Source organism: Strongylocentrotus purpuratus, unplaced genomic scaffold, assembly GCF_000002235.5.
Source record: "Strongylocentrotus purpuratus isolate Spur 01 unplaced genomic scaffold, Spur_5.0 spur5_contig_816, whole genome shotgun sequence".
Lineage (NCBI taxonomy): Eukaryota > Metazoa > Echinodermata > Echinoidea > Camarodonta > Strongylocentrotidae > Strongylocentrotus > Strongylocentrotus purpuratus.
Window position 1 is genome coordinate 1,135,491 of NW_022145520.1, and position 26,008 is coordinate 1,161,498.

At 36.9% G+C, this 26,008-nt stretch overlaps 1 protein-coding gene across 1 annotated transcript; it reads right to left on the minus strand.

Annotated features, from left to right (window-relative positions):
• On the minus strand, nucleotides 1-26,008 carry LOC100893798. The gene is made up of 5 exons (XM_003726388.3): nucleotides 24,593-26,008; nucleotides 4,217-4,460; nucleotides 3,169-3,267; nucleotides 2,490-2,581; nucleotides 1-1,794 (listed from the first exon to the last, which is right to left on the minus strand). Exons 1-5 carry the CDS (start codon nucleotides 26,006-26,008, stop codon nucleotides 1,615-1,617), a joined length of 2,031 nt encoding a protein of 676 aa, XP_003726436.2. The 3' UTR covers nucleotides 1-1,614.

Here is a 26,008-nt window from a genome sequence, read left to right on the forward strand (position 1 = left end):
TAATATAATATATAATTATTTATTTATAATTAAACGAGAAATAAATACATGCAGAGTACGATTTCTTTAATTTCAAGCTGTATACTCAACAAAATGGAAAACACGATAATTCATTTAAACACAATGGCCCGTTATCCATCTAACCATCGAATTTCTTTTGAAATAATATTATGTACGCATAGTTTAGCCAACTTGGTTTCAGCAGGTCACAATGTGACGTCTATTCCTTTGTATTGTATTTTCCCCAAGTAAAGCATATTGTGCCCAATACCACTTGAACCGGGTTAGCTAAACTCTTCTAAAAGCATGGCACTGCTCCAGCTTGATAAACGATGAATCCATGATCGGATAGCCGGATATTAAACCAGACACAGCTTCGGAAAACCGATTATACAGGCCATTGTTTGAAAAACAACGAATAGCGCTATTGAGCCCTCAAGGTTTAATGCGAGGCATTGTGTACGCAAAGCATGGGGGAAATTTGAAAAGCGAACCAAATGTCGATATAAGTTTTATTTACATAACGCTGTGGGTCAATTATCTTCAAAATCCCTGAAGAATTAGTCATGTAAATAAACCTTTCAAATGGCAGAAATATGAAATGAATATTTTCACATTATTTTTTTAAAATACATATTAACAGCGGTTGACTTTGGAATATTTTCCCCATGCCTATTGTACATGATATCACGCATTTGATAAATGATAACCACAATTAAACAATCATTGCTTTTTTAGTGGACTTTTTTAGTGGACCCTTCTGTTTGCAATTTGTATTCCTCAATTGTTGTAAATGATTATAATTGATTTGTAAAATAAAAAAAATTGATAAAAAATTGAATTGAAAACAATTGAAATGAATAAAAGTACTATATTCACTGTGCGTCATTCGCTGTGTTTGAAGTATTTTCCCAGATTCAAATGATCAGTTCCAAGTCTAAACACGATGCAGACATAAGTTGGGTTCAATCCCAAAATACAAACAAATATGTAGAGCGTTGAAAAAATTGATAACACAAAATTACAAACGATAAATATGCAGACGAAAGTTGATTGTTGATAAATTTAAGTTCACATAGGACGACTCGAAAACTTCAACAAAAATTGTTTCAAATTGGAGAGTAACGCAATTTCAGCCTGCCTGCAATCTCAAAAAACAGATGTATCACTGCAAAGCTGAATGTCTTAGGGCAATTCACATTCAATCTCGGAATACAAGTAATTTTTAAAAAATGAATAAAGCTCATAATTGTTAATAAATTATGATAGCATTAGGCAAAGACACACAAAACCAAAACATGAAGAAATGATGTAACATATATGGCAATGAAATGGAAATGTTCTTATCTGTATTACAATACGAGCAAGAATAGTACACAAACTAGGCAAAACATTTCCTGAAAATCCAGCTTGTATATACGGTGTTTCTTTGAAACCATCACAGGCTGTTCTCCTGGATTGTGTTGCAAAATGTACCGTTATGTCAAATTCTAGGCAAGATAGTCACACATGTGTGTATTTAGGCACGTTTTAGGACGTAGGCCTATTCTTGAGTCTCTACTCTTCTTCCTATTTAGTTTTTGTACTGCGTCAGCATCTACTAATTTATGAATTTCAGCTTTCTTCGTCGTCACGATAGTAGCCATAGTTGATGATGTCACTTCCGTTGACCTTTGACACGCTTCTTGACCCCGCGTTACCAATGTCACCGATTTCGACCTCAGGACAGGACGTACGTTCGCGCTGAGGGGAATCCTTACCCAGAAGCCAATGCGTAAACATGTTACCTTTTCCCTGTGTAGGATATGTAAGCAATCAGGAAGAACAATGTCAAAATATTTGTTTAAAAAACACTTAAAGAACAATCACAAGAAGAAAAAGAAGATGAAGAACAAAGTAGAAGAAAAGAAGAAGAAACAAGAAGAAGAAGTAGATGAAGAGGGAAAATAAGAAGAAAAATATAAACAACAACAAAAAATAGAACATCTACAACATTTTTGAACTGGTGAGTTGATTTAGCAAAACGGTCAACTATTATATTTGCGTCCAGAACCTTCTATGTACAGAATTTTGCCAACTTGTATTTTCTTGGTCACAACATAGCGTGTATCATTCTGGTTCAGCTCAGTATTCGCCACGTTTTGCCCAACTCGAACCGGGTCGGTCAAACTCTCCTGTAATCCATGGTGCTTGCTGAGTCAAGTCTTTGGGATGGTTACGTTAAAGTTCGGTCCCAAGACCTCACCAATCAAGAGGTAAATGCGTGATTGAACGGAGGACTCTTTCTTTGGTCTAAAACGGGGCCCCGGTCTGTCAGAAACCCAATACTCACCTACACGCACACGCACACGTCCACACATGCACAAATCGCGAAACATAAACCCATTAACTAAACACTGTGCAGTGTGTTGCAATGTCATGGATATACTGCTAACTTTAATATTAAGTTTCATATTAAACAGAATTATAAGTGAACCGGAAGTACTTACCTTGACCTCTATGATACCTCTGGGTTCGGTCTGAAAGCCTCCGATAGTATCCAGGACTGATTTAAAATCATCACTGATGTGGATTTTCATTGCTAGCAACAAATCAAATACAAAAGGTCAATGATAAACAGCTTTTTTCTTATCATAATGGTTTCTTTAAAACTGTAAACACAGATATAGAGAAATCCAACAGCCTGATCACTTCCCGGTTTAATACACAACCTTTCGTGAATTATTAAGCTTTAATTCGCGAAGGGTCTGGTCTAACGCGTATGATATACGCCCCACTTATCGCCTCAATGTCGGGTCCGGTTTCCTCGACACTTTCTGAAAAAACCTATAGCAAATAAACGATAACATTTTGATTCGAGATAATTTTGTTCACATAACAAGGCCAGCGATCAACACTTCGTCATTGCCTCAATGTGTTCGCTTGTTTTCACAAATAAACACGTAGTAAATTTAGCCCTTTCTCAATGATTGTCTCGAAGAAAAAAATATATTAGTTTACCCGACCATTCGTGAATATAGGGCAATCGTTTAGCTAGGCAACGTATAGTATCCGACCTAAGGGGAATATGGTATGTTTTCGTTTACGTGCAACCCGACAACCCGACACGACGCAGAGACCCGATGGAGCTAAGTAAGCCATCGGATGGGTATGTTTCAGTTTACTCACGATAACTATTAGACTCCATCCTGGAGGCTGTGTTGACCGTATCTCCAAACAGGCAATATCTAGGCATCTTTGATCCCACAACACCGGCAGCACACGGACCTGTTAGAGAGGTTGAAATGTTGATTTCGATTTGATATGATTTGATTTAATTTGATTCGATTTGATTTGATTAGATTTAATATGAGATGAATTTATTTGGCTAGATTTAACTAGATTTGATGTCATTTTATTTCAATCAATATGTTTGGATTGATTTGATTCGATATCGTTTTATTTTGTTTGATTGTATTTGATTCACTTCATTTGATTAAATAACCCTCACGGAATCATTGGCTATTAAAGTTTGGGTTAATAGTTTATATTCCAAGAAATTAAATGTGCGTACACGATTTATTTCATTTGATTATACATAATTGAATCAATATCTTAATCTTTAAAGCCAAAACTGAATTGAAATTTTGATACATTAAATGAAATGCAAAATACTCAGACCAGATGGTAAAATGTGAATAAATCATCAATCAACGTAATAATCAAAGATAGAAAAATATTGAATGAAGAAAAATAATTAAATACGAATGCCTTCGATGATATCATCAGTAGTACAGGGAGGAGTAATAGAGGCAAGAGGATACACGATTCAGTATTAAAGCATGCAATATAGTTAAAACAAAATCCAATTTAGTGGGATTTAATTGATTAACAGTATTTACTGAGCCTCTCTGTACCGTCGCTCCTATACAACACGTGTAATTTCCTTCCACAAAACAATTAACGTACTGATTGCTCTCTGCGACAAACTGGCTTTGCGAAATTGATTAGCTCCATGACAAGCCTTCCAACGTCGGTATATATTATTCTTGCAATGGAAACAGCTAAATAATGTTAAAGACTTTGGCATATCTTTCCCATGATGAATACAATGTGGCAAAGGGAGATTATTTATGTGGCACATAAGAATCAAAGTACACGTTTTTTTTGGGGGGGGGGGTTGCAACCCTAAGCCCCTAAAGGCACAAAGGTCTAGGATACCTCACGAAGTTCTTACCCGTGTGAGCACCGATCCTCATCAGTACTCTCTCAGATTTGAGATGCGGTAATCTGAAGGTCTGTACCCCTTCGATCATGTCGAGAGCCAGCGAGGCGATCTCGAAAGCATGTCGATCACCGTTTCGTATGGGAACACCGCTGACGACCATGTAAGCGTCGCCGATGGTCTCGACTTTGTAGACGTCGTATTTTTCAATGCAGGAGTCGAAGAACTGGTAGAGAAGATTGAGAAATCCCACGACCTATAATGCATAAAAAAGGGAGAAGGAGTGGATAACATTTTGATACTGTTGTCCTAGCTCCCTATTGGATACAAGGATTAATAGTAGTAGTAGTACTAGTAGTAGTAGTAGTAGTAGTAGTAGTAGTAGTAGTAGTAGTAGTAGGCTTCAGTTGGTGACCTGAAACTTTTAAGTCCCATTTGAATATTAAAATGATTTTTTTTTTTCTTCATGAGAGTGAACGACCCTATGTTTTTATCTACATGAAGTATTGTTATTGTCATTGTTATTCTGATCAGTAATAGTAGTAGTAATAGCGGTAGTATAAGTGGTATTATCATTATCATTATAATCATTATTTTTATTAACACTAGTATTACTTTCATTATTATCATTATTATAATTATAATCATTATTATTATAATAATCATTATTACTATTATCATTGTTATTTTAAATTTGGTGTGTGATCTGTCGTAATGCAGGAAGCATATAAAATAACCCGCTTTGGAACGGCTTATCCAACATTACAAGAACAGAGTCTATGCTTGGCGGTACAAATCATACAAGAAAGCTTAATTGAAAGGCTCGCCTGATGGCTTTTGTGAAGAAATATCCATGCATTCATAAATTATAATCCCTTTCGTATTTTCATTCCGTCATTTATACTATTTCTATCACCGTCGGGCTATTACTTTACTTTCCTTTTTTTTAAATCCTACTTCTCCCCCTCTTCTCTCTTTAGTTCTCGTCCTATTTTGCATTCCCCCGTTTTCATTCTTTTATTTCACCTCTTTCGTAATTCCCGTCTCTTATTTTTCCTTTTCTATTCTTCTCTTCCATTATTACATTATTTTTCTTCTCTTCTGTCCTAACTAATTATCCAAAATCCTGTTCTCTAATTCCCTTGCATTCTTTCAAATTCTCCATCTCTCACCTTCTCTTTCCTATTTCCCATTCTTATTCTTTATCTTCTTTTATTAATTGTACTCTCCTACACATTAGAGCGGTGGTGACGTTTTTCCATTAACCTAATTCTCCCTCTTTCTCTCTCTCTCTCTCTCTCTCTTCCTTTCTCTCTCTCTCTCTCTCTCTCTCTCTTGTGTGCGAATAATTTGGGCTCGGCACGTATGAACACGATTCATGTGAAATACAATATACTTTGATTATTGCTTGATGTAATCATGTGAAGGGCATGGGTGTCATATATGTTATACTCTATCGCACCTGCAACTACATTATGTCTAGCCATATTATTAGTACCACATACATGACAAATACTTGTATGCATTGTCGTGAATCGAAAACTGAGATATAGCCACGAATATTACCGAAGATTTATTTAACACTTTCACGCCTCCGTTTTGCAATGTCTTAGACTTTTGATAGACTCTTTTATTTCGTTTTATTCTTTTGTTTGCATAGCGTGCAGGGAGTTGAACCAATTTCTTTTCAAAGCACAATTTTGTCAGATGGTAGGCGGTTTTATATAGTGTCACCCACTTTCTGACGCTTAAAAGGCATTGACTGATGAAAATGCACTCAATCCCCAAGAATAGGGATTTTAGATCGATACAAAGTCCCCAGTAAACAGCTCGACTTCCTAATATTTTGACAAACATGACGTTCAGGGGCGATGATTTCTTCTCAAGAATGGTAATATTCAAGAGCCACATGCAGCCTTTTCACACACGAGTAAAAGCGCTTTAAACTAATCAGCTTTACATACGACATCATTTACACACAGAAATTTCGGTGTGGTCGTTAATCGTTTCGCGATTAACTACTGCTCTGAAAATGCGCAGTAGTGCCATTGCGCATTGAAGGTCATGTCATATCAAACAAAGCGCACGCTCCATCCAGTTTAAACACGTATAACCGTTCACACACAAAATGTCAAGCCCTCTAGATTCGAACTTCGTATCTGTAGCCTGCTTTGAGGGGCGTATGAATCTCGACTTCGTATCTATCCGAACATCGTATAAACGATGTTCACACAGGGAAATTTTTCTTTAAAGCTGTTTAAAACTGTTGAGTTGAACAGCTTTAAACTAATCAGCTCTAGAAACGATGAATTTTAGCTCTGTGTAAAAAGGCTGCAAGTCTGGTAGGGCCCTTTTTATACTTTTCTTTTTCTTTTTTAAGTTTCATGAACGGTGACAGGCAAGAAAGCGTATACATTGCGGCAAGGAGTAGGCTATATATTTACTCTTTCTCTGCTTTTCTTCTCTATTCTTTCTTTGTTTTTCTATCTTTTTTATTTTTCTCTCTTTCTTTCTTTCGTTTTCCTTTTATTTATTTTTTTGCGTCATGACCGGGGACATTAAAGGAAACTTCAAGCATGAAAGCCGAAAGGGTCTAGGACTGCTTTTTTTTCTTTCCTCTCTGTTTTTCTTTCTTTCTTTCGTAAGGTTGGTTCTTTTGTCTTAAGCTGGAAAAAGTATCGCTTCCGAATTATAAAATATATTTCCCCGTTCATTTGCGCTCTCTGTCTTGTTCTCTCTCGCTCTATCTCTCCCTCTCTCTCTCTCTCTATAAATATATATATACATATGTATATATATATGTATATATATATATATATATATATATATATATATATATATATATTTCTTTCTCTATCTCTCTCCCCCCCCCCCCCTCTCTCTCTCTCTCTTTCTGTCTTTCTCCTTATCTTTTTATCTGTTATTTCTATATATATTTTCTTTCTCTTCATGCTTTATAAAATCATGTATCCATGTCCTTTTTTCTATATTTCTCTCTCTGCTCTTAAATTCTTTCTCTCTTTCTCTTTTTCCTCTCTCGTCTTTCCTGACCTCTACACCAATTGCATTCATAACCTATACAATTTTTTTTACATTTTTCACATCTTTCCTTCAGCTTATTAAGTAATCGTCGAAAAAGCTAGTCTGAACTTCATTTGCGCAAGGAAGTAATGACTTATTTAAGATTCATCACTAATGCACACACCCACACAAAAGAAAAAAAGCAGATAAGTGACCTTTCATATTTTTTTTAATACATATTGATATGTTCGTGACCTTGGAATGTAATTATAGTTTATATACTTATATGACGATGGATAATGTGATGAAAGACGATATCAAAATGAAAGCAAAGACGAGTTGAATAAACAGTCATTAGTATTGTGCTAATCGATAGATCCTACTTTAGACCGTATATCTTTTTGTACATTGCTGGTTTAAAACTGTTAGATATAATAGCACAAACACTTAATTTGTATGTCAAATTCAGTTATTGTTATGATGTTTAGAATAAATCTAATTGAGTATATAACAAAATTTTGCTATGGAAAGTTGGTTTTCGTTTGAAAATACTGCACTGTATAAATATAAGGCGTTGTTTATGTGTAGGCGCATGTGGGTGCGTGTGTGTGTGTGTGTGTGTGATTCGTGTGAAAAAGAGAAATTTTGTTCTAATGATGTACTGTTAAAATAAATCTAAGTGTGTATATAACAAAAGGTTGCTCGGTAAAGTTGGGTATCGTTTGAAAAGACTGCACTGTATAAATAGAAGACGTTGTGTGGGCGCGTGTGGGTGTTTGTGTGCGTGCGTGCGTGTGTGTGTGTGTGTGTGTTCACCCACCAAACACTGTAATTGATTACGGTAACGTACCCTAAATAATTATGGCAACACTAAATATTGTTTTTGTAAAGGAACCACCCTTCCAGATCATTACATTTTCAATTAAGCATACCCCAGCGATGGCTAGCGATTTGACTAAAACGTGGTTATTACACGTCCTGGGATAAATGATCAATTTCATTTGTATGTGAAAATGATAATGTATACCTTTGATAAAATTGGCGCCTGTTTTCACTGTTATACCCGATTTACTTGTATTTTAAACACATTAAGAAATAAGGGTGCGATTGGGGTGCAGATTTGCATTCACCTATACGCGTATTTTGAAGAGGATGCTGCTATTGTAGCAGAATTGCAACCTTATTTCTTGTGTGTATGCACCTGTGTCTTAAACAAAAGCCTAACAACCACATGTGGCCCACGTGACGATGTGCTGCGGACAGCTAGAATATTGTTTTTTTAGTTGTTTTTTTTTAAATAAATTGTTTGCTATGAGGATGGTTTATGTATATGATATATATGGCTTTTCACTAGCGTAATGAGCCCAACATGTTGAGGGTTTGAGACAGTGCCAGGAACGCAGTATATTTAACTCGGGTATATCGATCCGTTGAATATGTGGTTTTCGGCCTACACCCCCACCTCCCTCGAAATAATTTGTTTGCATAATTGCTGTGTAAACATTCGCATAACAGCAACGCCCTTGATGTGTTATTGTTTTAATGGTATAGTTGCTTAGCGACAGAGCTACAAATTCTACGGTTTTCCATTTTTTAACTTTGCATTTTAGAGCGCTTTTGATCACACAGGCAAAGCAAAGAATGAACTTAATCAACATCTACCCTTTCATTCTTTCACTTTTAAGCAAAATAGGTAACATTGTATCATCAGGCAAATTTCGAAAGCTTTCCTTTTCCGGGGCAATTTTTCATGAGAAAGTGAAATTATTTTATGTGAGGGAGTAGATCGACAGGGCGAGGGGAATTTTCAAATTAAGTAGTGAAAAAATTGCATTGTATAGTATACTTCGGAATAATTTATCTCTTTGTTTTAATTCCCTTTTTTCTTCCCTTTTCCTCATGATTTGTTGTCCTTTGGTGCATTGAAAATCGGGGCATCCCAAACCCCCCCCCCCCCCCCCCACCAATGCACCATATGGAAACGTTGTATCATCCGCTCAATCTGACTTGCGTGCATAGAACAAATAAGCATTTTTCCATGAAAAAGTAAAGTTTTCTAAAATGTGCGTTTCTTTCCAGCATTGGGGCGCCCGGAAATCACTCGGGTAACATTTCATAAAGTATAATATAAAAATACCATATGCAAATTTTCTGTACTTTTGTCGGAAAAAATACATTTATCCAGCACAATGTCGTCTCTTTTTGCGTTGGAGAAGAGCAAATAGTGAGTTTCAATCACACTTTGGCCGCTCTCGCAAGCTCTCACTCGTTTCACTGTGGTCAAGAGACTTTGGGGCAAGCGGTTAATGAAAATACTAATCGTTAGCTTTCTTCTGGTATCAAACTTGTTTTGATTGATTGTATAATTTTGTCGGAATAAAGGAAACAAAAAGGCTCGACCAATAAATTATCAGGGTCTGAATTGACTTTTTGACCTTGAATTCCCTGATGCAAGCGCACTAATGACGTCATCTTTGCTAAATCGGTGTCTTTTCTCGTAAAATGCGACACTTTCACAATGTTTATACATCTTTTTTTTAATTATTAATACGATAAAACATATTTTTTCTGATATCACTGAAGTTTTGGGTTTTATTTAATGAGTAATTTTAAAATAAGACCCATTTTACTGTTTTAATTTACTGGATCGTACCATTAGATTCGCAGGGTAGAAAAATGCATTTTCCAACCGCGCCAAATTTAATTTACGTTCCGACATTCTGTTAAATGGGTTCGTGTTGTTAAGAATCCACTGCTTTCTGCTCAGACAAACGTCCACATGTGGAGTGGTTTATCAACTAAATTATTCAAATTTATGGATGCTTCCTAGCTTCCCAGGTGTTTGTGTTGCTGTTACACCATTTCATTCACCTGCTATCATTCTTTGTAGTCCAATTGCCAGAACGCAAATTTCATTTTGGTTTTCTAGTTTCATCGGAGTCGTTTATCAACTATATGTATTCAAATTTATGCATGCTTCCTCCCCAGGTGTGTTGTGGTGTTTATGCATTTAATTCACCTGTTATTATTCTTTGTACTTTATTGTTAGAGTTAGAGTATGTTCTGCACAATAAAAACAATGTGTGTCCCTATTGTACAACGTAATGAGTCCCCTCATTTTGTAATAGTTAATTTACCCATTCACATAATGGAACTACCTGCCCGATGAAGAAAGTGGCCTGTGACCCCTGAGCACTCAACACCGTGTGGGAGTCAGTTCGTGGTCAGATTCTTTTATGAGACAAATACAAGCAAACGTTTCCATATGCCCAACACCGCAATGGAATTGCCACCATTGACTTGCGATGAAAAAGTTTTTAGATAATTTTCTACCATAGATTCTATTGCTAAGAATGCTATCATAGTATAGAAGAGGTGTCGAAGTACAGTGAAGGTGTCGTTGTATAGTGATTCGTTCACTTGACTCTCAATTCAGGGTTTGGGGTTCGAATCCGAGCTCGGCACTAACATCCTTCAGCAAGATATTAATCAACATTTGCCACTCACTACGCAGGTTACCGATATATAATTTTGTATTTTATTAATGTTTATTTATTTCATATACGTCAACATATTGACATTTACAATTTTATAACTTTAGATGTATGATCGGACATGGTATAAACAAAAAAGGGGACGAGTTGTCATCCTTTCGAGAATAAAAATAAGAATACATACAATATATAGTGATGCATACAAATTAGACTAGGGAGGAACAAAAGATAGAAAAAGAGCATAGGAATAGAAGAGAAAGGGAAGAGAGGGAAAGTGAAAGGGAGACAAATATATTCCATAGCTGTAAGTATTTCGTGTCTCTACTATGAAGTACATACATACATGTATATGAATGTTAGCAGTAATTTAAAGATAAAGTTGAGTTCTGGTCATGCGATTGCATTGTGAAAAAAAAGGTGTGGAATGGATCAGAAAAAGTTGATCATGTAGCATGTAAGTATTGGTGTGTACTGCAAGGTTCTGGAGTCTTGGTAAAGTAACAAGCACTTTACACATAAAGATGTATATGGGACTACACAAATGGGGTCAGGCCTACTTACCTTGATTTACTTGTCTTTCTATGCTCATAACTCGGCCAGTATACATTTTCTACCAACATTGTTTGGCACATGACATTTATTTGTAATCTTGAACATTCGGTGTAAGTTTTGTTTGATTCTGTGAGAACAATTTTCTTTTTTTTTACCAGAACTCAAGTTTATTTTTAATGTTGGAGTGCCAGGAGCGTTACGGCGTCTCATAAATTCCTCATTAATTATATTCATACATGACGATCACGAAGGCCAAAATTATGTCACGGTTGTTGCATTATTTCGGCTGCTGTTTGATGACGGTAACTTATTTGTCATGGGGCCTGGGAATCATTTATCCTTGAAAGAGTACCCAGTAAAATTAACAAGGATGTAAAGTAAGCAGTAATACGACACAACTTTGAACGATAGCGTCCCTGGTAAGGGCTTGATGCTGTCTTTTGAATGATATTTTCCATCATAATAATAGGGCTATCCTGTTCGCTTATTTGTATTTATCTTTTTCCTTACCTCAGATTTGTTAAATATCATCAGTAATTATGTGATATTTCATTACGAAGTGTCAATGGGATATTTTTTTTTTGATTTTTTATTTTCATTTAATGCGTTCTTTGACATTGTGTATACTTTAATATGTACCAGTCTTGACAACAACGAAAAACAAAACAAAAATCATTTCAAAAGAGAAAGAATTGTTACACTAGTATAAGAAACGTACGGTACAGTCTGTGTACAATTCAGTGAAAGATTTTCTACATGAGAAATTGGATTTAAAAAGTAGTGAGAGAAGCGAAAAACTATAGAGCACCGACGTGTGACGACATAATGGCCAACTTGTCAAGGATGCTGGGGCAAGTTTCTTGAAACCGTTATAAGTCAAAGTTCGTGGACATCCCATATAAACGCGTGTTTATAATGCTATATCACACGTTTCAATAGGACGATTTCGAGAAACGGCCCCTGGTTCCAACCAATCACACCAGCCCCAGACACTAAATTTGCCCTGCTCCAGGCCGTTGCTTGAAGGATTTCGCGGTAAACCACACGGTCATGTTCTGTTGTTTAGAACCAGGAATCTGGACGACAAGCAAATATGACGGTACTCTTCGGCCCTCTATTCAAAGCCATTAGATATCAAGTTATGGCGTGATATGATATTGGAAACTAGATGTTTAAAGGCCGATATGGACAATTCATAACAAATTATTCTGAAGTACAACATATAAATGTAAACTGTTACTTTAATACATTCGAGAAATTATAAATCTCGAGACAAAATATTGTATGAGTCCCAATGATGGCCTTCAGAATCCTCATTTCATATTGCATTAACAGTTTTTATTGATGACGAGGAATCTTGCATAAACCATTTTTATTGATGACGAGAAATCTTGACCGCTAATTGAATTTCTTCCAAGGGCAAATTTTTATTTTGTCACTTGAATGTCAGTCTGACAACCACGCAGAGTGAGCCACGCACATACATTTCACAATTAATTCATGGCAAATGCATCGTTTCATTTCATTTCATTTCATTTATGTATTTAAACACAGTCACTCTCTCAGCCTATCGGTTGTTTTTCAGAAAGTATAATGTATAAAATACAAATTAGCAATAATGAATAAAAAGTAGATAATTAACAGAGAGGTGTATTGTAAGCCGAGAGTCTGATTGACTCTCCTCCCAAGGGTCACTGTCAGACAGTATTGAGTGACTGACTGGCTTTTTTTTCTTCTTCTTTGGTAATAACATACATAAAATGAGCTGTAAAAGGTACATGAGCATTAATTTTGTCTACATCGATAACCCACTTCTTGTGATGGCCAAGATTAAACTGATTGAATTTTTGTGCAGCATAAAACGTACGACCATTCGGTACAATGGTATGAAAAATCAGACTATTACTTACTAAAAGGGCTCTATAGCTCCTAAGTCGATTCGACAACTAATAGTCGTTATTTTCCCACTTAAAGGGCAAGTCCACTCTAAAAATAACTTACTTACAATAAAAGCAGAAAAATCAGACAAAGCAATCAAAAAAAGTTTGAGCAAAATCGGATAACAATTAAGAAAGTTATGATTTTTCGAAAAAGTATGTAAAACTATGGAACAATGAGAATCACAACACAATTTGCCAAGATGGTTATCAGTTTGTGACGTCATGTCCTCACAACTTATCAATTGCTTTATATAGTTTAATCCCATTAATTTCCCTTTTTATCCCCCAAAACTTGATTTCCCCATGCCCTTGCCCATGTTTTATGATTATTATCATATTGCGTGCATGACATTTCCCCAAAACTTTTATGAATTTTGAAGAATTGATACTATTTTCTGAATATTGTATTTCATAATTATTGCTTTTTATATAAATAGTTTATCAAAATTTAATTTTTCATGATTTAACTGGACATAAGTTACTCTTTTATTTGTGCATCCACACATAAAAATATTACTAACAATCTAACTTGGATGCTGGTGTGAAGAAATAAGATTCTTAGGGCGAACATAGGAAATGTATATTATCAATGTAAAGAAAATAATTAGTGGATAGTGTGGACCATACGTCACAGACTCATGAGTGAGTTGCCAATTTGTGTAGTGATTTTCAAAGTTTTTCATGTCATTAAAACTTCATAACTTTCTTATTAGTGATCCGATTTTGCTCAAACTTGTTTTGATTGGTTTGTCTGATTTTTCTGGTTCTATTGAAAGTAAGTTATTTTTGGAGTGGACTTGGGCTTTAAAGACATTGTCAAGCCCCCCCCCCCCCCCTTTTTTTAATATTTTTTTTTAGGGAAGTTCTAAATCAGTATTGTCTTTCAAATGCCATTGGAATTTAACCTTTCCATTTTGGGGGGCATGCAAATGGGACATAGTACCTTTAAAGGTACGATGTCCATTTGCAGCTCAAAAAATTAAAAAGTTAAATCCCAGCGCAATTTGAAGATAATACTAATTTAGAACTTTCCTCAGAACAAAAGTGCTTTAAAATGTCTTTTTGTGGGAAAAGATAACGTCAGTTAGATCGCGGTCGTTTAATTAAATAGTCTGATATTGAGACCCTAGTACCGAATGGTATGTTTTGTGCTGCGCAAAGATTCCATCACTTTAATTTTGGCCATTACAAAAAGTGGGTTATTGATGTAGCAAATGCTCATGTACCCTTTACGGCTTATAGTTGCAAAAGGGATACACTCCCTTTAAATCATTCATTTTTTGTTCTCTGATCTTGCATCGTAGAAAGTACTCTATTTCATAACAGAGACTTATGTTATAAGACATCATGCAGTTACAACATACAGATTTACATCAATTACTTCATGCCAAAATTGGGTCAGTTGAAATCTTATGCAAGTGCGTATTTCTTATGTTATCCATTATTTCACCGAACGATCGATTGGTGAAATGTCTCCTAACATGCATCAGCATATGCGTCTACGTGAGCGGCGGATTAAATGGATGAGAAAAGGAATCTGTATTTGCCGTTGCCCTTGAAAGAAATTCGATTTGGAGTCCACATTCATCATCATGGAAGTGACTTTAATCATTAGATTTAATACTCAAAAGGTAAATCTCGGGGAGCTCCTTAATTTGTGGAAGTGGGAAGAACTTCGCGTCTTCACCCGAAGGCTACAGATTTCGCCCGAATCGCGTTGCTTATAAATACATGTCAGGTTCCTGGTAATCTTTCTGACCGCTGGTCAATGCGTTAAATCTAATTACTGGAAATGGTTAAACAGGTTAAAATTGTCGCGTGACCATCCATCTTATCGCCACTGAATGAACACTATGTGACATAAGCCTTCCATTAACAGATAGATGTCTTGATCACTTGTCATCAGGTGTGCAGTGGTAATCACCAAAATGACGACACAGGTATTTTCCCTTGAAAGCCAGAATGATCTGATTTAAAATATCATATAGCATTCTACAACATGCCAACACATGAAAAGTGATTTTCATATCCTTTACAGATCGATAAGATATGGTATATTGGTCACAGGAAACACCATCGTTATTAACGCGTTGAGATATTAATGGATACCTAAAGCCCTGGCGCACATTTTCTTACGCCCCTAAGAGCAATATTCATCTACATTTGATTACATTTTTTTCTTTTGTCATTTTACTCTGCAAGATACAATTTATAAATGCATGTGATTTTTTTATGGGGTTATCAGCAAATGGAAAATGGAACTTAGATCTGTGCTAATGTGTTTTTCATTTCTTTCCTTCACCCTGTCAGATATGTACGCAATTACTTTAAGGTATAATAATTTAGGGTATAATAATAATAACGATAATAATAATATATTTCTATACTGCAAATTGCTTAATGCCTCTCAGCGGTTTAGAAGGTATGTTGACATTAAGCGAAGCAGACAAAAAGTAGAGCTATATCCACTTCATTACGCAGATTCTTGCTTTAACACAATCCCTTGTAAGCCTATTGCATTTCACTTTTCAGCCCTTTATCCCATTTTAAATTTCTCTCGCTCTCTCTCTCTCTCTTTCCTTCGCTCTTATTTCTCAATCTTTTTCTTAGCAATTTTTCAGGTGGTAATTACGTTTGATTCCCTCTTAACGAGTACTTTTCTATACAAGGTTAATATAATATATTGCCATGAGCAATATTATTTCTCCAGCAAGGTAAAATCATTTCCTCCCCGACTTCTTTATTCTCTCTCTCTCTCTCTCTCTCTCTCCCTCTCTCTTTCTTTATTCCACACACAGACACACACACACACACTCTCTCTCTCTCTCTCCCTGTCTCTCAACCCCATCATCACCCGCTTTCTCTCTCTCTCTCTCTCTCTGACACACACTTCCCCACCCCTATCTCTCTCTCCCTCTCTTTCTCTCTCTCTCTCTCTCTCTCTCTCACTTCAGTACTTCTATATCCCCCATTTGCTTTTGTTTATCTCATTTGACTTGGCAATTTTTCAGGTGGTATTTACGTTTGATTCCCTTTTAATCTAACGAGTACTTGTCTAGGCCTATACAAGGTTAATATAAAAATGCCATGAGCAATATTATTTATCCAGCAAGGTAAAATCATTTCCTCCCCGGCTTCTTTATTCTCTCTCTCTCTCTCTCTCTCTCTCTCTCTTTCTTTCTTTCTTCCACACACAGACACACACACACTCTCTCTCTCTCTCTCTCTCTCTCTCTCTCTCTCTCTCTATATATATATATATATATATATATATATCTTCCTCTCTCTCTCTCTCTCTCTCTCCCTGTCTCTCAACCCCATCATCACCCGCTTTTTTTTCTCTCTCTCTCTCTGACACACACACACACACTTCCCCACCCCTATCTCTCTCTCCCTCTCTGTCTCTCTCTCTCTCTCTCTCTCTCTCTCACTTCAGTACTTCTATATCCCCCATTAGCTCTTGTTTATCTCATTTGACTTCCTCTTTTTTCAATCGTCTGTTTTTGTTGAGGTCAATAGAAAAATAAGCCAACTAAGCTACATCACATGACATTGAAAATTGATCTACTTTTCTGCGAGCTAGCTCACACTGTATGTCTTTCTATATATCTGCCTCCATCTGTTTTTCCCCGGCTTACTTTATTTGAACGTATGCCCCTTTACACAATCCCGCATCCGGCATTCGATGCGAGGTTGACAGAAAAATGTAGGGCTCTATTTCCAAATGAAACGTTTGAAGGAAACAATTTTCGCCATGCAGTAAACTCAAACTGGCCAAGCTTCCAGATTAACAACGCTTAAAGCATTCTCCCTACTCGTCTCTTTAAGAATTATGATTAACTTTTTCAAACGCTTTACTGTCGATATAAAACATTTTATTTTAAATTCTTTTTTTTGTTCCCTATTCCAATTTTATGTTAGCTGCCCTTATATATGTGAATTTGTCTGATTCTTTTTAGTGGACCAAGTGACTGTCTAAATTTAAGACTAATAATGAAAAATGCTATGTTTTTAGATATGTACTTCATGTGAAAGAAAGCAACGTTAGATACTGAAACTTACTTGACCTTAAATGCATCGTTTAACAATGTTAATGTTATCAGTGTCTGTGATATGATGTAATATTGAAGCCCTAGAATAATTGCGTTTCAAAATAATCATGAAGTACCTCAAAAAAGTAAAAATCTTTGGGTGACCGGTTTTACCATACTCATTTTCCCCAATAGACTGTAGTGATATAAAAACCGTTAGGAAAACGAATTTTTAAATTTCGATTTCCAATCATAAATATCTTGATAATCACACAGGCGATCGGCTCGTAAAATTCATGGGGTTCCTGACTGACCTAAAGGTTTATAATTATCATTGCAGAATGAGCTAAATCCAGGATTTAGTTTCAGAATCTGAGACAAAGATTCCCATTCCCTTTAAATTAAACTAGTGGTGTCATTTATTCCTCGATGCGTAGCTCTGCATACCAGCATTTTTGTGAGGGCGGAAATAGAAAAGTAGGTCTATATCCATTGTGGTCTTAAATGGTGTAAGCGTTTATTTAAAAATCAAGACATATTATTTCAACACGGAAATGAAAGTTTCATAATTGGAAAACTTCTCTGCAAAGGCCTGCGCTATAAATTAAAAAAATTGTTGTTAAGGTAGAAAAATATACTGAATGTAAAACCGCCTCCCCTAGATCCCTCTTCTCTTTCAATTTTATTACAAGGTAAAAATAATCGCATTAATGCTCCATAAATCTCTATTTTACCTTTATCTTAATATCTTCAATCTATTCTTAGTCCTTTAATTCTATCTCTGACAACATGGACGACCCCGTTCTTTTTGTTTAATATTCTTTTCACGCTTGCCTATAGTACCTCTTCCAAAACATGAAAATTCCGGCAATATACTTTCGTTAACAATTTGACTAATGCTTTACTCGTGATAACAGATGAACAGTACTGTGTCTCAACACACCCAATATTAGAATACTTAGGTTATAACTACGCTTCGCGAATAGACAATGGCCATATCGCCGATGAAGTATTAACAAACCAAACCAAAAACTGATGAATAGTACATTAACCTTACAGGCGCCTCGAGCATGGTTTCACGCTGTTTGAATATTATGATAGAAAGTGCCTTGTTTTCCTAATAGAAAAAATGAAGGTACCTACTTTTACATCTTTCGAGATCCCCAAAACTGTGGAACAATTAGACACTCACGTTTTTTCCCTCTGTTTTGAGATGAACCGTGTTCTAGATGTAGAATAGTAGCACGTACACCATGCGTTTAAAGTAACGCGCCCTTTACTTCATCATACGTGACATTTACAAAAGCTTAGAATGTATAGAAATGCTACTCTTTGTAATTTTGAAAAAAATCGCACTCCTGATGATAAATAATGGCAAGCTTTAAAGAGAAGGTTGAGTTCTGGGAAGAGATGAAAAATGACTTGTGACTTTATCATTGTATTATGCAAGTGTGGAAGAACGTCAGATAGAAAAATGTTCCATGAAAAGCATGGCTCTTCAAATGTCTTCATATTGTAAATATGGCGTGTAACATAAAAGAAAGAATCGGGACGGATTTGTATGCCACATGTTCGTGTAGTCCCATATACATCTTTCTGTGTACAGTGCTTGTAACCTAACCAAGATTGAGTCAAATTTCTTATCATTTTGATGATTCCAGAACCTTGCAGTACACACCAACACTTATGTTAGATGATCAACCTTTTCTGACCGATTCCACAACGTTTCTTTGACAATGCAATCGCATAACCAGAAGTCAAATTTATTTTTAAACCATAATCATTTTAGATGTCGTGGTCGAGTGGATACGTCGCCGGACTGTCAAGGTCCGCAGTTCGAGTCCCGCCGCGGCATTAATGTCTTTTTGCAAGACATTGATCTACATTTGCCACATCAACCCAGGTGATGTAAATGGGTACCTGGCAGGAATTAATTCCTTAAAATGCTGAAGTGCTGCGATGTCAGCTAGGCTAAAGCCGGGGTAATAATAAATGTGCCTCGGAATAGAATGTCTAGATAGACGGCGCCATAAAATTGCCTATTATTATTATAATATAGGCATTAAAACATGTTATTTATTAGCTCGAGAAAGTGACAAAATAACAAATACGAATTTCGGTCTGAGACGAGACAAAAATGATAACAAAGAAATATTTAAACAATCTCACATCCAGTTTGGAGTAAACTTTGGAATAAAATTTCAAAATACCAATCGCCGTCATATGTTTTTGATTATGGCGTGCATTAATCAGAGCTCGGGAAAATGACAAAAATAACCACAAAATAAAATAGGTCTTAGATCAGACAAAAACTATCAAAAAGAAATATACTTTTATTTGCGAAACTTATAGACATAAAGTTTCACACTCATTTTAATGCCCCTTGAACTTCAAAAATATTCTCTACTATCGTAAAGGAGCAGCCTATGTATTCGTGACATTGTGATCTTAACTTCAGAGAATTATTTGCAATGCCCTCCCAGAAACTATTTGCCGTGTTATGTGGACGAGTAATACAGTGCGTCACGAACATGTATTTCTGTTTAGAAAGGCCTGGATTTTTTATCTGCAAATAATTATTATCTTAACAATAGGCCCCCATCATAATTACGTGATCCAATGAGACGCTGGGCAATAGATGAACGGATCGCGAATACCCTGGAGCGTACCATAATAGTTCAACCCTATATTTGTAATATTCATATTTTCCACTATCGGGAAAAGGGGAAAAAGGAGGAAATTCGATACAGTACTATTATTCTCTATCTTATGAATAACAAAAGGGGAGTGGTTGTGCAAGCAATTTATTGATGCTCATCCGCTCGTCAGCGCAGATACAAAACTTGAGGGCATGCAATGTGTACTATTAAAGGCTGTGTACCTTGGCAAATACTGGTTAACGTCATCTACGTCTTCTTTTGACCAACTGTATGTAAACGAATGGACTTGATTAACGGTAGTCAGCGACTTAATCTCTGCATGGTTAGCGTTCGCGAAACAGACCGAAGTTCTCCTCACGTTTCGGTTTCGCGAATGTTGCACGCACGTGATTGCTGTGGTCGCGTCGTCCGTAGTCGATACCCGATTGGCCCTGAGTCAGGCCACGGGAAAGACACGTAGTCACGTCAGTCTGTACTCCTTTTAAAGGCACACTGTCCTACTTGTAGCTACTTGCTCCCTCTATATAGAAAACTTCCCAAATCGGTGCCTGTTGGTCCCCCATGATCCTCTTTTTCTTATGTTAAATGAGAGCTGAGTTAAAGAGATAGCCACCTGTCACAGTGACCTCGCTGGCTCACTGGGTGGCCAATCCCTTCTGGCTGAAGTAGTAAAGCCTCCCTTTAAGCAAATTGAAAGAATGACCTTACCGTTGTTATATCAATTTGTCTACTTGCTAATTGCAGGTTTGTAAAATATGTAAAATGGTGTATTTTTGAAAATTAGAAATGTTACACATTTCATCCTGCTTCAAGATATTTCTTATTAGTGGCAGATCCACGAGGACACAGGGTGTGTCTTTTTAACGCGTCTTACGCTGGTACTTTTTTGTCCTTTGTTTTCCCCCATGAAGTTTGTTTTTCTTGTCAAATATTTCTTTAACAATTGTATTTTTTAGGCTTATTTGCCTTTCCCTCACCTGCAAATAAGCTCGGATCCGCAATTGAATATTTTCTACATTAGCATTTTCCCACTTATTTATTTAATTTACTTTACTTTTTCGTATTCAATTGTTATATTATTGTTAGCATTTTGACTCAGTCCGGAAATGTCCCAGGTTTAAAGTCATGATGATTTAAAGGTACATCATGACGTTCACTTCCTAACTATTGCTATTTTTAGAACGTAATTTATCGGGCTGTAAGACGTCTTTCGTTCTGCTCGGTTACAAAATCAATAATAGATTCAGCTACAGTTGGTCTTTTCCTGTCTCTTCCTACACAATCTCTAAAAGTCAAGGGGTCGTAAACAATATGTCACGCAGTAATATTCCCTTAAAAGGCGTAGGCTAGGGGACTCTCTAGGGGACTGTCTCCCCCACACAAGCTTTAATCTTTCATTTTTTTTTCTTTCCCACCGCTCCCTTGTCTCTCAGTATCTCTGTCTGTCTGTGTGTGTGTGTGCGTGTGTGTGTGTCTCTCTCTCTATACAGAGTGAAGTAAAGCATCTAAAGCTCTCTCCATTATGTCTCTCTGTATTTCTCTCTCTCTCGCTCTCTCTCTCTTTCTCTCTCCTTAACCCCCCCCCCCCCCCGCTCTTGCTAACTCATCCCCCTCCCACCCTCTCTCTCCAGTATTTTTTCTTCTTCTTCACATCTTTCTGTGTCTCTTCCTTTTGCTTCTCTTTCTCCCTCCATCCTCCTCACTTTTTTAACACTCCTGCATTAAAATTAAAAATAATTCTCTTCTTTCCTCTCCCTATATCTCTCTTTCCCCCTCCTCTCCCACTCCCCCATTTTTCCCCCTTAAAAAACACACACAAACACACACTGACCCCAGAGCCGGGCAATACCCTCACATGCACTTTTTCCGGTATGTTTGGTCTTTCTTCCTTATGTGCTACGCCTTTGAATTGTTATTCCAAATTAGACTTAATTTCCATTAACACGCAACTGTGTACTTTCTCATTTTTCATATTCACCCTTTGTCATGACAAAAGTTAAGATAGACCTTATTCCCACAAATGTTGAAAACAAATCACACTATAGCCTATAATCCCGGTGAATTTCTTCAAAAACACTTTCGTGGTCTCAGGAGATTCGTTTGAGCCACTCGATCAAAATACCAACCGACTTGTAGAAATAACAAAAAAGAATAGGTAGAAAAATAGCATAACTATAATACCCAACATTCGTGAGCGGCCGAGTTGAAAAGGCGACTCACCCAGATTTTAACTAGGAAGAAAGGGGCAGAGCCAGCAAACGAGATGGGTTTAAAAAAAGTTGTAACTTAAAAATAGGAATAAATTCCGTTGCATGTCCAACTGATAGCCAACAGAATACATCAACAGATGGTGCATATATAGCCTCCCTGATAACATTACGCTTCGAACCATTATTCAAATAGGAAACTTTTCTAGCAAGACCTGATCCTTTCAAATTCAACCTCTGCTGCCATTTATGTTCAATGCGGCAAGAAATACAAGTATATCCAAATGTATTTGTCAAATGTTTCGAACATTATGTTATCCTTCATGTATTCCACGTTTATTCTACTTGAATTACGGACTTATCGCCTGGGGTAGTAGTGTAGCATCTTCACAAAGTAATAGACTTTTTATATTACAAAAAAAGAGCAATTCGTATTAATAATAATGCAGATTTCCGGGCACACAGGAATAAATTTTTTTCTGAATAATGAAATTTGTGTACTTTGTGTACTTTTTGGTAATGTTATTTCAAGAAATTAACCGGGGTACTTAAACTACACTCATGTATGAAACACCTTGATTCAGTTAAATAAACATGGAGGGAAAGTTGGATATTTTGAGTTATTACTTAAACATTAAAGTATGGATCATAGTACTGCCTTTCTAATTATGTTATCTGAAGTGAACACAGGAAGTTTTATGTTCAATCATATGAATTTCACAGCACAACAGTGGAAACATATTAATTAAAGAGGGCAAAAGAGACAGAAATCGCCACTCTTCTCCATGCTTTCCCTTTGCTGGTTGTTATCGCTACCCATTGGAGAACATTCTGTTTTCTTAGAGTGAGCAAATTTCAGTGTCGTAATCACGTTGAATAAATAAATTAAATGAATTTGAATTGAATTATGGAACGTTCACAATCTGTGGAGAGTGTTTACACATGAGTATTCTCCCTGATGAAAATTCGGTTAGTCAAATAATTGAGAACAGAATGTTTGCTATTGATATTGTTTCTTTCTTTCTGTAAATTCTCCCTTTTCTCCCCCCCCCCTCTCTCTCTCTATCTCTCTCTCTCTCTCTCTCTATCTCTCTCTCTCTCTCTCTCTCTATCTCTCTCTTCTCTCTCTTTCTCTCTCTCTCTCTCTCTATCTCTCTCTCTCTCTCTTTCTCCCCTCTCTCTCTCTCTCTTTCTCTTTCTCCCCTCTCCCTCTCTCTCTCTCTTTCTCTCTCTCTCTCTATCTCTCTCTCTCTCTCTCTCTCTCTCTATCTCTCTCTCTCTCTCTCTCTCTCTCTACAAGTGACCCATCTATTGAATTCTGTATTCAAACAAACGTTTTGTGTTAGCATGCAATATGTTATTGGGCTGTATGTACATCTCAAAGACCCCTACCATAAGCGCTATATTGACTCGGCAATAATGCAATTTTGAATATTAATATGATAATAATAATAATAATAACGACAATAATATTGTTTATCCCAGTTATTGCCAGGTAGTCATTTACATTTGGATTGAGAGTGACAACTGCGGATTATTAATACCTGAAGTATTAATCAAGAAAGGTTGTGCAGATAGTTTCTTTCCTTGTTTGTTGTTGTCATTGTCTTTTTATTTTATTTTGTTATTTTGTTTACAGATCAATAAATTGATTTATCAACACTGCGTGATTTATATTTTTCACTTTCAAAAATCAGATATTCATCTTTACATAACGGACTCTTTTTTTTAAAGGTTATGTCCGTCTCATCAAAGGAGTGATTGAATTAAGGTCAAAAACATTGCTATTGCGGAAATACAATTCAAGGTTAGAATAATGATGGGCATAACATACTCAAATGGTAATATTAATACATGTAATAATGTTCCGTTCCTGCTTAATTGTGCATATTAAATAATGATATAACGTCCTCATGCCAAATTAAATTCGATCACTCACTTTTGCAAAGTAAATTCTGAATTTTAAATTCACAACATTCAGCATGTTAAGATCATTTCACACGTTTTAATTGTGTACACTGAACTAGCAAAATTGTTCCAAATTTACTTTCATATACATTGAAATGTATGTCTGAAAACAAAAAATAGAAATATTTAATTCATTTTTTCGATTCAATTTTTATTTCAATTTTTTCCTTTTTATTTTAATTGATTTTAATAATAATAATAATAATAATAATAATAGCCTAATAGTCCACTCCAAATTTTATTAAACCGAAACGGAAATTCTTTTTGCCCAATTGATCGTGAGCCCGGCAGCCACTGAGCAGCGCCAGATCGACGTTGCTCTATCCCTTATTGTTGAACGCCAAACAAGGTAGCAACAACTCCCATCTCTTAACGTCTTTTGGTATGACGCGGCCGGGGTTCGAACCCACGACCTCCCGGTTGTGAGGCGGACGCTCTACTGACTGAGCCAACACTCCGGTTCACCAAAGGCCTCTTATTTCTAACAACATCATCTCTTCCATTGAAATACCTACCTGCATTGGGCTACTGATGGCTGACAGCTTGGTGAAACCCACGATGTCGCTGAAGTACACCGTGACGCTGTCGTAATTCTCGGCAGGGACCGTCAGGTTGAGTTTGAGCTGTTGGGCCACAGTTCTAGGCAGCATCCTGTAAAGCAGAGAATCACTTCTCTTCTTTTCACTGGCCAGCTGCTCGGTCTTGACGGTCAGTCCGAAGGCATACGCCTGGATCTTCGACGTCGTCCTGATGGCAAAGAAAATAATGATGGGTGCCACGAGAGCGATGATCCCGAAGAGGATACCGTCAATGACGACCTCGTCGACATTAGCGCTGATGCTCTTATCGATGATATCATCGATGTGGTTAATGACGACGTCCTCAACCTTCTTGAGGCCATCGAGGTATCCACTGAGGTTCCCGAACCAGTGCGCTGATGATAAGGTGATTATACCTGACGAGTTTACACTGAGAGTATGTACGATTTCATCCCGCATGCTTTGTACAGTGGTTGCAATGCCAGAACTCGTGATCAGGCTGTCGTACACATCTTTGGCGTAGTCGCCGGAAAATTTAAAAGATGATGCGAGGTTGTACACTAGGAGGACGTCGTTTCGCATGAAGGCGAGAAAGTCCTCAGTTCGGAGAGTGCGATTTAAAAAGGCCTCTTCGCCGTAGGCCATAAGGAGTCCCACGTTCTCTTTCGCTTGGACCAAGAACTGATAGGACACGATCTCATTCCATAGACCTTCGTGGACATTCGTTCGGATGGCATATATGAACCAATCAATCAAAATCTCATTGATTTTGGAGTAGAAGAGGATCTCTTCTGCCACGTCAACGGAACCGAGGATGACTCGCTCTTCGTTCAAATGCGACTGGAACGTCCCCTTTGAGTCGTAGAGAGCAGAATCAGAACTTACAGTGTTGCTTAGAGGCCATTCTGGCAGGTTTGTTAGTGCTTCATCTGTTTTGTTAAAACACTCCTCCAGACGTTCATCCCAAGCTACGGATTCAGTTGGCGTCAGGTTGTGGGATTGTACCATGAACAGAGTGGTTTGCGAGCGTTCAACTTGTAAGCTGTGGATCAATTCCCCAACGCTTTTTGTGAGGGCTATTTCTGTCCTGGACGCATCCAGTTTCTGCCGTTCACGCAAGGTACTGTCCAGTTCGATACTGACGAATATCAGCAAGGCCGCAGCGGGTAGAAGTGGAAACAGGACCATCTTCAGGATCTGGAGGTGTTTCCCTGTTCGAGAATAAGGTGAGATGTTGCAAATGCCCATTTTGAAGGAAACCAGGGCCGATTGTTTCTTGTCAGCACTGGGATTTTGAATACCGGCCAGAGATACATTGCTAAGGTTGACACTCAATTTCTTCTGCGATAAGTCGTAACCTTCATCGGGAATTGTAAGACCCGTGTTTGCCAT

Bases quoted from the DNA above. Each gene is read 5' to 3' on its own strand.
- LOC100893798 (XM_003726388.3), bottom strand. From the start codon at position 26,008: ATGGCAAACACGGGTCTTACAATTCCCGATGAAGGTTACGACTTATCG. The intron at 4,461-24,592 runs GTAGGTATTTCA...TATGCATTATAG, and splicing joins CCATCAGTAGCCCAATGCAG to GTCGTGGGATTTCTCAATCT. The intron at 2,582-3,168 runs GTGAGTAAACTG...ATTTGTTGCTAG, and splicing joins GATGGAGTCTAATAGTTATC to CAATGAAAATCCACATCAGT.